The 17,712-nt window shown below is 34.7% G+C and overlaps 2 protein-coding genes across 2 annotated transcripts; one reads left to right on the top strand and one right to left on the bottom strand.

The window, feature by feature from the left end:
• The first annotated feature begins 2,992 nt into the window (after positions 1-2,992).
• On the top strand, positions 2,993-3,709 carry LOC113777223 (zinc-finger homeodomain protein 4-like). Its single transcript, XM_027322259.1, has one exon. The coding sequence runs from the start codon at positions 2,993-2,995 to the stop codon at positions 3,707-3,709; it is 717 nt and encodes a 238-aa protein (XP_027178060.1).
• A 2,054-nt stretch (positions 3,710-5,763) lies between these two features.
• On the bottom strand, positions 5,764-15,872 carry LOC113778055 (vesicle transport protein SFT2B). The gene is made up of 6 exons (XM_027323309.1): positions 15,574-15,872; positions 12,913-12,966; positions 9,675-9,748; positions 7,902-8,019; positions 7,771-7,829; positions 5,764-6,132 (listed from the first exon to the last, which is right to left on the bottom strand). The coding sequence occupies exons 1-6, from the start codon at positions 15,709-15,711 to the stop codon at positions 6,054-6,056; spliced, it is 522 nt and encodes a 173-aa protein (XP_027179110.1). The 5' UTR covers positions 15,712-15,872; the 3' UTR covers positions 5,764-6,053.
• Between the last annotated feature and the right edge of the window lie 1,840 nt (positions 15,873-17,712).

The raw sequence follows: 17,712 nt of genomic DNA, 5'->3' as shown, positions 1-17,712 counted from the left end.
ACGTTTGAGAGCCTTGACTGGCAAATTTATCATTGCTATCTCTGAAGTTAATGTAGATTTAAGGATGATCCTATTCGGGAAAAGTTGTTTTGTAATAGATTAGGTTATTCTTTGAAAGGTTTTGGGTTAGAATGCTTGCGTGAGTCCTGGCGAGAGCTGGGCGGACGGCCCGCCAACCCTTTGGTTCGCCTTAGGGGGAAGTGGGGTCGTCACAATGTTATCCTAGCCCAAGAAATGGTTCACTTTTTGAAAAATAAGAGAACAGGTATAAATGGTATTATGACCCTAAAACTTGACTTATCAAAGGCTTATGATAGGGTAGAATGGCAATTGCTAGGAAGAATAATGATGAAAGTGGGATTCTGTCATATCTGAGTAAGGTGGATCTTGAACTGTGTTAATGTTAATGGTAATGGTTAAAAGGTAGGATATGTCCAGCCTTCCAGGGACATTAGATAGGGTGACCACCTCTCCCCTTATCTATTCCTAATATACGCTAAAGGTATCTCAAACTTGATGAGTCAATTGATTAGCACAAAAGTCATAATAGGAGTAAGGGTCGAAAAGGGGTATCCAATTCTATCCCACCTCCTTTTTGCAGACAACTCTCTATTTTGTTGTAAAGCCAGTGTCCAGGAAGCCTAGCAGATGAAACAGATGTTTGCTACCTATGAAAAGGCCTCAGGACAAGTAATAAACTATGAGAAATCTACTATCTTCTTTAGTGTAAACACATGCAAGAACTTGAGAAAGGAAATATATCCCACCTCCTTTTCATCTGGAGGTGCCTACACCATAGTTTACTAGTGAATGAGCAAATTAACAAGAGGACAAGGAAAAGAAGGTCAATGTATGAATGCTGTGGGGAGGTAGTAGAACACATTCTATTTTTCTACGAAAATGCTAAAACCACGTGGAGACTAGCACCTTTGTAATGGGATGCTTTGAATGACATGAGGAGTAACTTCGTGAGATGGAGGGATATTAGACGCAAGAAAGAGAGACCAAGGACAGGATCACATAACATTAACTGTGAATATTTTGTGGCAATTTTGGAAAGCCAAAAACAAAAAAGTTTTGTTGAAGAAAATGCAGATGCAGGGGGAACAATGCAAAAAGCTCAACTGGAGTGGAATGAATATATAGAAGCTCTGAACACTACTGATGGAGAGTACATTAAATAAACAACCAATTCAGGTAGGATGGAAGGCTGGAAACCTCCAACAAGAGAAGTGATTAAAATCAATTCTGATGTTGCCTTCTTAAAGAATATGACAAAGAGTGGACTAGGAGTTGTTGCCAGAAATCAAGAAGGAAAACAGATGAAAGCAAGAGCCGAGATAAAAGCAAGTGAGCCACTGATAGAGGAAACAGCAACAATTAGAATGGGAATGGTGATGGCTTAAGAAGCTAAATGGAAGAAAGTGGAGTTCCAGTCTGACTGCAAGGAGGTGGTGGACCTGATCAACAAGGAGAATGGGAAGGAATCTAGAATCGATATCATTCTCAAAGGCATTGCCAACATGAGATGCTTGTTTGACAAATGTGCTTTCTCTTTTGTCCATAGAGTAGGAAACAAGTGCGCACATATGTTAGCAAAGTTGGCTGTCCAACTAGTTAGGAATGTTGAATAGGAAGGAAATTTTGCCATGTGGCTCCAAGAGAGTGCACAAAATGATTACAAAGGAAGTAGAGGTGTTGTATCAAACCTTGTGATATCAAGTTAATGCAATCAAATTGATTTTCAACCAAAAAAAAAACTAAAAGCATTGAATAGAGAAATTAGTACTTTGCAATTGTATTGGTCTTAGCTTGGAGTTGAGAATGGGAACAAGGAAGAAAAAAATAGAGAAAGTGTATGACGTCGTTTTAGTTGAGATTTTTATTAGGAAAAAGTGGATAAAAAAATTAAGTATTGGTGGAAACATTTCTTAGAAAAAATAAAAAAGAGATTAAAAACTAGAAACGAATAAGTTGCACATGTGAGATACCACATTTTAGTCTAAAAGGCTAAAACATCCAACCAAAAAGACCACAATGAAGGATATTATCCCAATGTATGTTTTCTTTCCTAGACTCTCAAATAAAACCATCAACTTTCCTTTATATATTGAAAATTTGAGATTGAACTTCTGAAGTTTTAACTCTTGGCAATTTGACCTATTTGGTAGTTGAATCATGAATTCTAGATTTTTAATTTACGCGCTTGAGCGACATATTAATTCCTTAAGAACAGATAAAGACTTTTAGATAATGGTGTCATTAATCCTAAATGATTAATGTTGAATACAGTTCAGCAACAGTATACTGCTCACTGGACCAGACCGGAAAAGAGTAGAGGTGTAGGTGCTAAATTGTAACAAATGCAAACTTTCAAAACCATTTTTTTTCTTTTTTGCTTTTATTTCAGGACTTTTTTTTTGTTTCATCTGATTTGAATTTTGTATAAAATAGTATAGTTATCTTTGAGCACGATGCACCAGTTAGTTGCACTATGTTTTATTAAAAAAGAAAGTGAGCTAGCAACTTATTACAGCATTCTAATTCTTGTAATCTGCATTAGATTACATGAGCTAAATGTCATGCTGTAAAGAGGAACTCAGAGGCTTTAATATATTAAATTCTATCTTTGTCCTCTTTAATTATGCTCGCTTTTCTAGTATATTCAAACTAAATGATTAGCACATTATCCTATCTTTTCTTCAATTGCAATCCCTCCGCCCCACCAAAGAAAACGTCTCAGTCTGATAGTGTAAGTAAAGCAAAGTCCTCCCAACACTTAAAGGCTAAAGCAATTAGCACACTACAGGCAAATGTCTTAAGGTCGGCCTAGAGGTTTTTTTTCTGAAAACTTCTCATAGAGAAATCTTTCTTCCATAAAATATTGTCCAATTAACTAATTCTTGAAACCTTTTCTTTCTCATGATTTGGACATAAATATCCACATCGTTCTCAATTTTTTCGCTTAAGGAGCCAAAGAAAGTACTGATAAATGAGCATTTATTGGAGTCAAGGAATTAGTGCAGCTGAGATGAATATTGATTCTCAGAAAGGAAATGAAAATGGGAAAGCAACTGTAAACTTCGGTGCTGTTTCCATGCATTCAAGCCCAGAAGATCATAGGCTGCCAAACAAGAAAGCTTTGAAATACATGGAATGCCTCAAGAATCATGCAGCAGCCGCAGGTGGACATGCCACGGATGGATGTGGCGAGTTCATGCCCGGTGGTGAAGAAGGAACAATAGAAGCCCTTAAATGCTCAGCTTGCAACTGCCACAGAAACTTCCATAGAAAAGTGATAGAAGGAGACTGTTCTTCTCAGAGTTATCACTCTTTTTTTCTCGTTAATGGTGAGAAACTTTTTACCTCAGCACATCAACATAATACAACACATCAGGTGACAGTATCACCCCCTAAAGTTCAATTATTACAAACTTCAGAAAAAGATGAGCAAGAAGAAGGGGTTCATCCTGAGGCGAAAATAAGGCCACATGATGCGGGAAAAAGGAGATCCAGAACAAAGTTCAGCCAAGAACAAAAGGAAAAGCTGTGGAGCTTTGCTGAGAAAGTGGGGTGGAAGATACAAAAGGCAGATGACTCTGCAGTTAATGGTTTCTGCCAAGAGATTGGCATCAGGAGGAGAGTCCTCAAGGTTTGGATGCACAATAACAAACACAACTTGGCCAAGAAAAACTCCTACCCATGTTGAAGTACTGGAAGATTTCAATTTCTCCACATTCTTTGCATTATAAGTTACTTCAGTCAGTTTTTTTTTTCTTTATTTTTTGTCTTTTGTCATTTAAATACATGACTATGAAAGATGGCAATTATTCTACATAATTGGCATACCTATAATACTTCTCTTTTCTATAATTTTTGCCTTTTGTCAATTATTCTACATAATTGACACTTATGTTAGAAAATAAGTCATACAGTGTGTCTTCTAGAAACGTTGTTCCTTAGAAGACAAAGTGCAATGCCAAGTTTAGTCAAATAAAATGGCCGGTCAAATAGCATTCCTTCTTTACAGTCTTTAGATGCAAGTTAAGCTGCAGAGGCATGAAAAAATCCTCTGTCTTTATTCTAAGAAGGGTGAGACTATCGAATAAGATAATGCAGTGTTCGTTATCAGAGAGGACAATGCATCTTCAACTATAGGATAATCCATCTTAAAGTATTAGTAATGCCTCTTAAACACTAAGCAATGCTTGATTTTCTTGTCACAGAAACTTGATAGTCAATGTTAAATATACGTACTCCGAAATCTCTCTTCCTTAACTATCCTATAAAAAAAAAGAATTTTTTTGAAAAAAGAAGGAAATAAAGAAACTCATCGGCAAACACAGTAACAGCCAGAGATTAAAAGCAGTAATTAACTCATACTTTGCAATATGCTTTCATAGTGATATTAGTTTATTTCGATTTTTGTTGAATAAAGATGCATTGTACATTTTATCCCTCCTAGTGGTTGGCGACTATTGTACAGAACGGGATTTATCCAGTACGCACTCTCGAATAGCAGCTGCGAGTTCCCTTGTCAACAAAAAGAAAAAGATGTATTGTATCCATATATTGTAGCCATATAATTTTTTTTTTTTTTGAAAAAAAAGGAAAGAAATAAGACCATCAAAATTGTTAATTTCCTCCATGGTCTAAGGCGGGGGAATGTGCACAAGGAAAAGAACTGAAGACATGTAAACAAAAAGCACTGAGGGTAAATACAAATTATGTGGCATTGACTAATTAATTGGAAGGAAGTAAAAGGAGGGGATTGTTATTCAATAATATCATGGAATCAGTCATATACTGCTGCATCTGAAATCCAACTTCAGTACCTTAATAATGAAGGTTTTAAACATAGGATACCCATTATTAGGGATACTAGGTTAGAATGACTTGGGACTAATTATGGTAATTATAGGCACTAACTAGTGCTTTTCATGATTAAGCACATAAATCAAGCAATTAATTTTATTCCTCTCCTAAGATGAAAGTGCGCATGTTGGTTTTGCAAGCTACCGATTCTTGGTTTATTTTCTTCATCACAATCTATATGATTATGAGATTGAAACCATCCTTGTAAAATGTCTCCCAAGACGGTAGTCCCATGTTGAACTTCCTGAAATTTGCTTCAAAATTAATGACTCACAAAACTTATAAACTTTATATACTAAAAGGCAATTTTCATATGGATACACTTCATTGGCTGGTTGCTGCTCATGGTTTGATTTGAAATAGAATAAAAAAGAGCATTTCTCTCAACATTATTCTTCCCCTATCAAATTTCTAATTATCTTTGGGGTTTAGTTTTAAACTTCGGATCAAAGCTTTCTCCGATCACAATCATTGTTGAGTGCTCAAAACTTCAAAATATTTTTTTTTTTTTTAAAAAGTTCCTTTGAGATATTATTCAACTATCTTTTTATCACGTACAACTATTAAAAAATGGACATCCAAGCATTCAAATCATCAAACATGACCGGAATTGCGATTGAACCGTCATCAAATTTCTCAGTTGTAGCAAACTCAACTCGATTGAACGACTTGGTTCTATCAAAGTTAGCAGGTCACCGTCCAATTTAGAAGCTTATCTCAATTCAGTGGCAAGCTCATTGGGTCAATCTAGGAACCGCCAAGATTGGCTTGGTTTATGAACTACAACAGAGAGGATATCTATCACATCAAGAAAAAATGATTAGGACCTATCAATGAACTGACAGAGACAATATACGCTTGACTAATAATATGTTCAATAGTAGAAAGTGCACGAACGGATTGTTGGACCAATAATGTAGTAGATATATAACTTCCTCAATATCCAATTTATCACAATAAAGATCACCTGGAAACTCAAAAGCAGTCTTATGAACAGAACATAGGTACATTCCCCAATAGCATCACCTCAAAAATATATACACGTCTGTGTCTTTCCATTGCTCTAGAACTGCCAAAGGATGCACTGAGATTTAAATTCTTGTTCTCATCAGTACAAGGGTAAGAGGTAGAAAGAGGTTTTGCAGGGACACAAAGAATGGCCACCAAAATATCTATCACTAAAATTCTGTGTCAAAGCAAGCCACCATAACTTTCGAAACCATCGATCTTGCAAAAGGGATATAACTCAAGCTGTACCTGCAAATACATCGTGACATGAGAATTTAGCCATAGAGTAAGGGTGAAGGGGTAGAACGCAAAATAACAATACTGCAGGGAAGTCATTATTGAGTTGTCTAGGAAAATGGAACATCTCGTGATGGGGACTGTGTACTCCAATATTGTGACTTTTAACTTTTTAAAGAAAACGTTGATGGTTTTATTGGTTCAATCAAAATGTTAAGCCGATCTTTTTCCTTGCCAAAATTGACTATAAATTCGATGTCCAAATGATTGACTTCATTCAGCTGCAGAAAAATCTAAAGAAAAAACCTGTCCCTTCTTCATTGCTCACAGTGATTCAACAAATACAACACCCTAACCGTCAACAAAGGCAATGATGGAATTGCACCCATAGTCTTTCTTATAGTGCTTAGCAGGTAATTTCCTGACAAACATTGCAGGTTGACGGACCAGGCTCTGAGAAATGGAGTCACAGTTGCTGTCTGCACCAGTTCTAATGAGAAGGCTGCATGCTTCGTAGTTATGATTGATTTAGGAAGTTCTTCACATTTTGATAACTACCTATTAATAGAAGTGGCTATATGGTTTGTAAAGCTCTTTTGAGTCTTTCTATCTTTGTATCTTACCATTATTTTTTTGTCCTCAGAATCCATCTTTTGGACAAAGCATATCGAATGTGAACATCAATATACTAGCACTCAATTTGATGAATCCTAACAATCAATAATGTATATTTTTTATCCCTAGTGACATCAGTATAGTTCTTTAGATTTATGCTGATTTATTTGTGACCAATGGAAGCTGGACCACAAGAAAGATTGAAATAAGATGCTGTGGTTTCAGTCTCTGACGTGGTTTCATTCTCTGCTACAGTTACCATGAGAACAGAAGAGGAGGCTGAAGGTCCATGAGGGGGGGAAAAAAAGAAGCTGATCAAGGCTTTTTCTTTTTGTTTTTCCCGTATTTTATGACTGAATAAAGTCAAGCTTTTGAACATCAAATTTATACTCAATTTGCTAAAGATGGACTTCACTACCATGTAAAGATCAATAAAGCCATCATATTTATTTAATTTCTCATAAAATTCACAACAGTTTTGAATCACCTAAGAAAATAGGATTTTTCAGGAATGGTAGGATTAGGATATCTCACGAGGAAAAGGATCTCTCTGAAAGATATGCTGGACAGTGACACTAAATTTGTTAGCTAGTAGCCCTTCATACTTAGAAACAAGGACTTGTGCAAATTACAATCTGATTTTAGCAAACAATTAAGTAAGGTGTAATGTCACCAAACTACTAGAGTAGACACGACCACTCTTTATTACTTCCTATACCCACTGATAAGCTAATTTGTTTCCTTTCTTCTATGTGATCTTGAAAAGTACAGGCCGAATATAGAACATTTGGGATATATCTTAAGACGATACACAAATTTGCAATCAAGCAATCCCTGTTGTGCTATATGACTAAAAGTGATTAAAGAAAGTTAATTAAACAAAATGATATCTAAGTTAATTATGCTTATCTACTGGTTACGGTTGAGGCCCAGGACTTAGCGATGTCCTATATTCAAATGCCCCTTCTCCCTCCCTGCTTCTTAAAATCCCACCACTCCCCTGCTAGGAGGGAAAAAAAGGATAATTATGCTTACCAAACAAGTGCACCAAACTCGAGCGAAATTGCCAAAAATGTCAACAGCTTGTTCCGCACCTATTGAAAGGAATAAAAGTTTACTCTATGTATGAATTCTTATAAGCAAGTGATATGTGTCAAGGCACTTACATATAATGCACAAAATAGAGAGACTATAATGCTGGCAAGATATATAGCTGTCGCATAAATGCGGACAGGATCAAGCATCATGGTTAGTTGCCGTTTGGGTCCTATAAGAAAAGCTGTGCTGCCATTCAAAAGATTAAATATCATCATCAGAAAAAGGATGTAAAATGAAACAGTGTTCATCTGCATTATGAAATAACAGAAAAGAATCTTTACTGAGGTCCTTGACAAAGGAAGTTAAAAAGTACCTTCAGGCCAGGAATGCAACACAATTTTTTGCATTAGTAAAAGAATAAGGAAGAAGAAGGCTGAGTAATATATCAAACTATACTTATCTTACCAAGCGTCCATTACTATTGAAAACACTTTAATGATAAAGCAAAGGGTAGTTGGTGATCCATGTTGATATTTCTACTATGGAATTTTTTAAGCCCATAAATTTGTGGAAGGTTGGTTGTCAAATCAACCGTCCTGTTTCCTGACGTAAATATACCAGAAAGAAAATTCCATGTTGGCTTTTGCCTCAGAAAGGTCAATTTGGTCCAACATACTGTGCAAGAAATTGATGACTAAACACAGTTCTTGAAAATGCTAAATTTTATAAAACGAAAATTTTCTTATTTGGTGGCAAATTAATCAAGATCCACAGAACTTTTCAGATTTACAGGATTGTATAATGAAATTAATCTCAAGGCCACGCTTGCCTTAAAAATCCCCTGTTTAGAGCCCTATAGCCACAAGGAGTACCAACATGCACTAACAATTACAAACAAGACAATAAGATTTGAATGCCAATTTGTATGATCCAGGAATTGTTTGGTTTTGAAAGACTTAAGAGCTGAGGTAGGATTTATTTGAAGGCTGTGTTTGACCCAAAAAATCCCCTGTTTGGGCCCTATACCCACATGGAGGATTGATATGCACTATTAATTACTGGACAAGACAATGAGATTTTAACATCAATTTGTGTGGATCAGGTCTTATTTGGGTTTAAAAGACTCGTGAGCTGAAGTAAGATTTCCTCAGCCAAATATTACCTCCAATGCAAATAACTCTCTGTAGAATTGACTTGAATAGTTTCATTACAAGATATGAAGGGGGAAGGTGAGCAGAGAAGACATTTTAGTCTTTGTCAATTGATTACCAAAGTCCTGTAAAGTAAGATCCGCTCAAACCGAGGGGGGGGGGGGGGATGCAGATTACTCATAGGACAAAAGTTCCACGGTAGTTTTCTTTTTTTTTTTTGTTGGCGGGGGGAGGAGATTACTCAGAGGACTAAAGTTCCACAGAATTAGAATTTGTAAAAGTAAATTGTAGTCAATCAAGTTGCATCCTACTGAGTTTGATTATTTTCTATTATAGCCAGAGGCAAGGGGATATGAAGAAAAGTAGTAAGAACACTAATTTGCATAATCTACTTTCACTCCTAACAGATGTTTTATTTTTATATTTAAGTACAATACTTTTGTATTTTACACAAACAAAATCCAGAAATGCAGGAAGAACAGAGCAAATCAACCTAGACATACATATGAGGCAAATGAGATGGATGAATAAACTGAGAGCTTGAACAATGATGATAACAATACGTGTCTAAAACATCTTACAAACTGCAGCAGTAATAGTAAGGCTTCTAGGAAATGTAAACTTCTATCACTTCATGATGGCATTAAGTACTAATGATCATGATGTTGGAGATTAAATCATCTACTTCATATATTCTTCAAGACCAAATCATCATTCAAAAATCAGTGTGAATTTAAAAACTGAACAAACCTTCCTAGAGCAAGCAGATTGCCGAAGGAGAATGTTAGTCCAAATTTGATCGGATTGAAGAAAACAAGCATGGACTGTAAACAGAACATGACCAAATTAGTGCCTCTTGTTGTTTCTTTCTTAGTGATTAATAAGCCGTATTGCTGAAAGCTAAAGCTTCCCAGCTACAAGAGCAAAATAATCCTCAAGAAACTATTACATAGAACATATCAGGTTACAGCATGCACATATAGCCTATCAGATAATTGACACATCACCATGGACATCATAGCATTTTGATAAAAACCTTGAGGGATAGTTTCTGACAGTCATCCGTAACATAAATGCCACCAGGTATATAGTGGACAGGTTATATCCAACGAGAGCAAAGCAATCGGATAAGTAAAAAAATCGAGAATCTTTAACAAGTGGTACTCAGCCACCATGAAAGAGAACCATCTTGCAATCTCACACTCTGTTTTGAAACTCGGACCGGACCGGCCGGTCGAACCGGGAACCGGCCAAGTGTCCGGTCCGAGTCATGGTAAAAAACCGGAAATTTAAAGCCCGGTCAAAGCCGGTCAAAAACCGGGTTTGACCGGGAAAAAACCGGTTTTTCCGGTTCAATGGGCATTTTTTAAAAAAAAAAACTCAATCTTTTCAATATTATGTTTTGGCCCACTAAATTGTTAAAACTTATTAATATACCTCAAATATTTCATACTTTATAAATATTGTCCTAAAATTTGATGTTATTTTTCAATTAAATTCATAATTTTAATTTTAAACTTGTTAATATTTATTAAATAACATAAATTGCTACTTGATTGTTCTAATTTCTTTGTATTTTCTTGGTAAATATATTTGAAACATCAAATATATATGAATATACCTTTATTAATATTAACATATTATTAGATATTTTATATATAATATTTTAATTTTTAAATAATTTTTATTTATGACGTCATCCGGTTCGACCCCTATCGACCCCCGGTCGAACCCATTGACCCCTGATCCCTGACCTCGGCCGAGTCGATACCCGGTCCGGTTCTAAAAACATAGATCTCACGTTGTTAAGATCACTCTTACTAAAATCCTTAGCATTACAGCATTTTTGCTAGAACACCAATGAGGTTTCCATGCCCATGAAGAGATCATGAATGTTGATCACGTACTTTTACATGATGAAGCAATTAAGTAAAACAGGAACACAAAATCCTAAATATATAACAAGAGTAAGTGTCAAGTTATAAGGCTAAAGGTCACCGCTAAAGCTTTCACATGGGGAAAAGAATAAGTCCAGGATGTAGGTTTCAAACACAGACATGTTTCGTTTTATTGGCCACAATGGACCAACCTGGAACAATGAAGAACCCATATACCATTTCTGAATTCCAATGAAACCGATTTCCCACCTTCCCAAGAAAGCACAATGAATAATAATTATGTTTTAATGGTAGGGCGAAGCGACCATGATACCTTCCTCAACATTGTACAAGAACTTTCCTTGAATAACAAGGTAAGCAAAGGGGATGAAGTTTCACAAAGTGACTCGAGTCACATTGGAAACCGTTTAGAAGATGTGATGGATCCAATTTATCTACGAGGCCCTCATGACTTGAAAGCTAAGCAATGGGAATTCTAAAGGTGGGGACAATTGATCAGGTCACTACAAACTTTTTTTGGTATGGTAGTCTATATAACCCTCATAAATTGATCAAAGTAATTTTATGAGATCATAGTGCATATTGATGGTGGACTGTGTATTGCATGCCATGACTTCAAGATGTTGAGGTAAATTGGATTTCAAGATGGACCAGAATTCCAGATAAAGCTTTGAGTTTCCCTCTTATGAAACAGCTTTAAGCTTCACACATTTTGTAACTGAGCTTTATCTTATTTTCCCTACAAAGATAATATATTTCTATTCTGCTAGCATTGAGCTAGAAATTTCCCTTCATTCCAGTACTTGGCACAAAATAATTTGCATGCTGTTTACCCAACTATGGTGAAGGTAAGGTCGGATATGCACCCTCTTGCTTTTATTCCAAACACTATCAGTTGCAATTGAGCTAGAACTTGGAAGTGAAAAAGCATCTTGAACCACATGTGTGCAAAGAAATTTGTAGTTACAATTCTCCAGGCAACACTGAGAACAAACTGTCTGTGAAATCTGTACAATATAAAAGTCACTAAAAGCCAGAGTATCTTGTAGGGTCTAAAAAGTCGCAATAAATTTTAAGTTGATAGCCAATTTGTAAGAATCAGGGGTGTGAGAAATTCTTTTAGTCAATGCCACAGACAATATATAGATTCATTAAAAAGTCAATTACTTGAGAACTCCTTGAAGGATTCAATCATTGATAACACCAAGAAGCATACAAAAATAGGCATAATGTTTTCCTTTTGGAGATCAAGATTAATCACTAGTGAACATTGCAAGTTTCTTCATATATTAAAGTAATTAGATCATTTTTGCATTTTCACGTGTTATATTTGATTCTGAAATACTTAATTTCCACAAAACTATAATCCAGGAAAAATACAAAAACAATAAATAAAAACTCAAGGTAGTCATGGCATTAAGCATCCAGAACCCTGAACCACCCCAACACACACACCCCCCCTCCCCCACCAAAAAAATCTTCACTTCTTTGGTGTACAAATTGGCCAGTTTGCTTTGTACATGGAAAATGTTCTAGGTGTCGACTCCCATCTCTTGCACAATCTTTACATTGCAGAAAATTCCCCTTCTTAGGTTCAAAATCCTTTGGGTAAAATACTTTGGCACGATATTTCTCCAATACTTTAACTTCATTATCCAATCCCAAGACAAGCTAGATTACAGAATTAAATTGTTACTAAGATATTTGTTAGCCTATTCACATCCATTTTGGAAAGGAAATTCTTCACAACTACTTAGTTGGACCCATTCATCAATGTAATTCTGGTAAATAAAAGCTCTGGCCAGAAGCTCTTAAAATAATCAAGTTTATAGGATGTGGAGAGGAAGGTATACTATTTAAAAAGCAATAATTTGCAGCTAGTAAAAGACAAACTAACTGGTAACATACTAGTAGAACTTTCAAATACAAGTTTTTTGATCAGATGAGTAGACCAAGTGTCTTGCAATTACTTCAGAAAACCCATTCTGCTCGATTACCATCAATGCCAGGTGAAAAGCACATGGAAACACATGAAAAGAACTAAAGCAAATGTATCAAAAAAGAAAAGTATGATGAAAGCTGAAACATACCAAGAGTGTACAAGTGATTCCAGCAGCCAAGCATATGACAAAACCATAAAGCCTCTGTTGAGATATGCAAACAAAAAATTATCAATCAGAGCTACTAAAAAAGACAATGAAAATCTACAATTTGCGACTGGATATCTGTAAGAAAAAGCTAACTATGAGTAAAAACAATGAAACAAAATTTCCAACATGTTAAAACTCACCCATCTACTAGAGATTCCAAACATTTGTGCACATGTCTGTGGAATATAAGTCTTAAGTAGAGATGCATTAAGTTTATCAACTCAGTGAAAAAGATGCCTCCAACCTTACATAGTTAGTACTATTTATTCAGGGGGTTCACAAAGGCAATGAATAGTTGGTCCTGTTTCATGTAATAAATCATGATTTTTCACTCAAAACCCTGATGTATAGGGCATTCATGAAATATTTCTTTCACAATAATTCCCAAAATAAAAATAGCATTCATCAAATCTTTCTTTCACAATAATTATAAAATAAAAATTTTTAAGAAATGTATTTATTAATTAAGTGTAAGTTTGAGCAATGTATGTGCTTCATTTTCGAATGTCAAAAGGAGAGAAGTATTAACAAAAACAGGATAGTTGCATTCTCCAAAAACCTAACAAGTTCTATGAACCAAAAACTCTTAAGAAAATGAGCATCCTAAATCTTCTACAAATTAGAACATAATAATTAAGATATTATAATCTCCAGTGACTAAAAGATCCTGAAAGGTCAAATTCATCAAGACTTAGTTCCTGAGTTAAAATTTTTTAAACCCAACGACTGATTGTTGATGAGAAGAATCATTCATAGTTTTATCATCAGAGAGAAGATTTGCATGTAAACATTTTATACTTTCACTGTAATAGGTCATATGATTTAAGAAGCTTCAAATACAGACTGCTGCAGGAACCTTAAAATCAGATAAAATGATAAGCAGAACCATTTCCTGAAATAATTCCAAATAGTTGGAAGACCAACTAAACAATGTCTAGGTTTCCTTACCAATTTTTGATACAGTACAATAATTAGATCAATAACTTTTATGCCAACTATGAAAATTAGCATAAGTGCTGGTAAGTGATTATATTCTTAAAAGTACAGAGAGTTAGCAAAGTTATTGCCGTAACGATTGAAATGGAGTACAATAACTGATCAAAGTTCCTTGGCCACTAAAGTTAACAAAGCGAAGGCACTCCAACTGAATTACACAGAAAAAAGAATTGGACAAAAAATAATCTCTCTGTTTAGCAAATTTCGTGCCGTGACACAAACTTGATTTGGCCCTCTCCTTCCCTAGTGTATAAACTTGTTACAAAATCATCCATCTGCAACACTGTTTTGAAGGTATCCCTGCTTCGCATCTATGTTCTTTTCAATAGTTCCTCTTTGTAATATTCCAAGAAATTTTAGCTAGGATCTTTCTTCTACATTTTTATTCCCTCATTTTATTCCCTCTTCAAATGGCCCCAAACATATGTGTTTTTTTATATATTGATAAATAAAAAAGCTAGCCAGTAACTACTGCTACAATCATCAAATGAAAGTGCATTGGCAACTTTAATGTGCAACAGGACTCGAATTGGAGGCTCTGGTTGCTGTTTTGCTAGTTCCATATAGACTCAAAATGCAAACTTTTTGATATATCAGGATGGTGAGATTAGATTCAAATCAAGTAGTTCCCACCAAACCTTTTACTTGGTCAAACAGAGATAACATAACAATGATTATATTTACAAAGCATACTAGCATTTGTTATGAAATGAATGTATAGACACATTTAGACCTTTGTTTCCTATAAATGTACTTCTAAGCCTCTTCATCTGGGTTTAATTTTGCAACTAGCAAAACAGTGACTATATTTCATGCAGCCCCGAGGCAGCAATGTTTGGGTACCATGCTTGAGGCCCATCCAAAGCTCCATCAAATCAACAATCCTCAGAAGTTCCAACTTGGCTCACTGAAATCCTACGTCAATTAATTAGCAAGGCATCCAGCATCCAAGAACTCTAGTGCCTACCAAGTGTTACAGTTATTGAATTTGAAGTTACATCTCAAACTAGACACTGATGGATTCCAACTCCTTGGACATCTACAGATTTTGTCCTCAGTGGTTGCATATTTTGTTCTATATTCACAACATTATTGAGACTAGAAAATATAAGCACGGAAGTCATACTGCAGAATCCCAATAATCAGTAGCTTTGACTTTCATACAAGCCATTTTGTCATCCTTTGAGCAAATTATTCAGCAGAAATCCTTAATCCACATGTCATTTTCAACTTTGAACTTCCAAATTTTCACACCATCTAAAGAGTACAAAAGGCATTAGTGACAATTATAAATAACTAAACTGGTAAACTGACAGTCACAAAAGATAACATTAGAAAATATAGAAAAAATAACATCCAAGGAAAATTTAAAAAAAAAAAAAGAAAAAGAAATTGACAGCTCTAACTAATTCCAGAAACAAAATCAAGTGTACGACATGTTTTTACTGGTACAACGACTGAATCAAGGTGCAGAATTGCTGCAATGTTAAAGAATGACAAATCAAAACTGCTTTGCACCATAAATCATCAATGTCCAGAAAAAAATCCTCAATTATTTCAAGAAAACCCCAAATTAAGAAAAAAGATAAAGTAACAGAACAATACCTGTTTAGTGGACAAAGTACAATTACGATTGAAATCTTCCAAAAAAGATGAATCTTCAGCATCTGGTGAAGATTCCTCATCAACTTCCATCCCCACTAGGATTTTCATCTTCTCGAACGCCACATTCATTTTCTCCATTGTTTTTCTATCTCACCCAAAAAACCACTTTTCAGAAAGTTTTTTCGTCGAAGGTAGGGGGCCTAAGTATGATGATGGAGTTTGTCTATCACGAGACGAAGAGCTTGCTTTAAGATTCAGTTTTTCTTAATGGGTTTGTTTACATTATTTTCTATTTTTTTCCTTAAAACCCTTGCTTTTCATTTTAACTTAAATCCTACTTCAAAACCTTTGGTCAAGTTTTAGGCCAAAGCGAGTCGATCTCCTAGCTCGAGCTAGCTTTTGTTTGACCTCACCATTTTTTTTTTTTTAATATAAGTTTGAGAACTTGAACCTGAAACCTCTTGCTTACACTTCCTCCCTCCGTACCATCCAATCCATCTCTCTTCCGACCTCACCTTGATATTTCTTTTAGCTTATTTGAGTTAAAATTTAAACTTTAACCAGTATAATCTTATTGAGTTTAAGCGGTATAAATTAACATTTTGATATTAAATATTCATTGGGCATCTTACATATGTGTGTATATATGAGACTCGACTAAATTGAATGAATTTCTTGAACATTATAGATATATGCTTGAATTTGATTAGTCAGTATATTCAAACTACTCAAATTTGTTGTATCTCAAATTCTAACCTTGATTGAACAAACACATTAGTAATTCATTTGTACTCTATTCATTTAAATTATAGCAGGCAAATGACCCAAATGTTACTCCAATTTTTTTGCTGAATCATTTTTAATTTGCAACAATGTCATCCCTTAACTGTTCTTATTGGACTAATTTGGTCAAGGTACTTTAATTTGAGAAAATGTCCTCGTTAAATTTGTATCCGTGTACCAATTTTGTCCTCCAACTTTTTAACTAACCAACTTATGATGGGACAAAGTTTTCAATTAAGTGAGGATAAAACAAAACCAAAAACTTAAAAAAAAATATACAAAGTAGTGAAGAGAAAATTCTTAAAATAAAAAATGCATTTTTGAGCTCCTTATATTAATCTGAGTTGACTGCTGCAAATTCTCAAAGTCTAGTTGGGTCCTCTCCTAGTGTAAGATAGTGTAGGATTAGTATATAAAAGATGTGTTTGGCCCTAAAAAAAAATTTTTTTTTTGAGCTAGGCTATTTTTTTATTACAAGAATTTTCTCCCGTCCTTGATTTGTATTTTTTTTTAGATCTTTTTACTTTTTATTTTTTATCAATTTTATATATAATATCATGTGTTTGCAACTTCTTAAATTGATTTGCCAAAAGCAGAGTGACCAAGTTGGCCAATAATAAAATTAAGGGATGATAATGTCCTAGATTACATTAGAGAAACCAAATTGGACCAATAACGAAAAGGGGTAAAATACTAGAATTCTCCCTTAAGATTTCTCTTAATATCACCTAATACTCTTAAGGTTTTAAAAATGTCACTTACCTCCCTTCCTTTTGTTATTTGTGTAACAAAATTTTTAAAAACACTAAACTACCCTTACACTTGCTAAATAAAAATAATCCTTAATCTCTAGTAGTACTAACACGTCACAATGCCATAGTCCATAAAAATACGAATTTAAAAAATAAAAAAGAAATTTACAAGAAATACAAATGCTCAAAACCATTCTTATGAACCTTATATATTTTTTTTCAACTTATTCTCGACCCGTGCCCAATCTTTTAAATTGTACTGATCACTATAAAAATTAACTCAAAATAAACAAAAAATCATACCTCACTTTATCACAGTTACAAAAGGTAAAAGACAAACAAAAATTAAAAGAATCCTCTCTCTAGTAGGGGCACTTTCTCTCTCTCTGAAAAGAGAAAGCAATTTCTCCCTGTGGTGGGACTTTCAAAACTTCAAACTTTTAAAACTTCCAAACATTGAAATTTTCAAACCTCACCAGATCATCTACACAAATTTAGGCGCAACCCACATTTCGTCAAACTTGAATTCCAAATAGCATTTACTCCAACCGATCTTGAAATCTTTGCCTAAAAACATCTGGTCCTCTAAATCATTAACTTCCTT

The sequence above is a fragment of the Coffea eugenioides genome, chromosome 7, assembly GCF_003713205.1.
Source record: "Coffea eugenioides isolate CCC68of chromosome 7, Ceug_1.0, whole genome shotgun sequence".
Lineage (NCBI taxonomy): Eukaryota > Viridiplantae > Streptophyta > Magnoliopsida > Gentianales > Rubiaceae > Coffea > Coffea eugenioides.
This window is presented reverse-complemented; position numbering and strand designations above follow the sequence as displayed.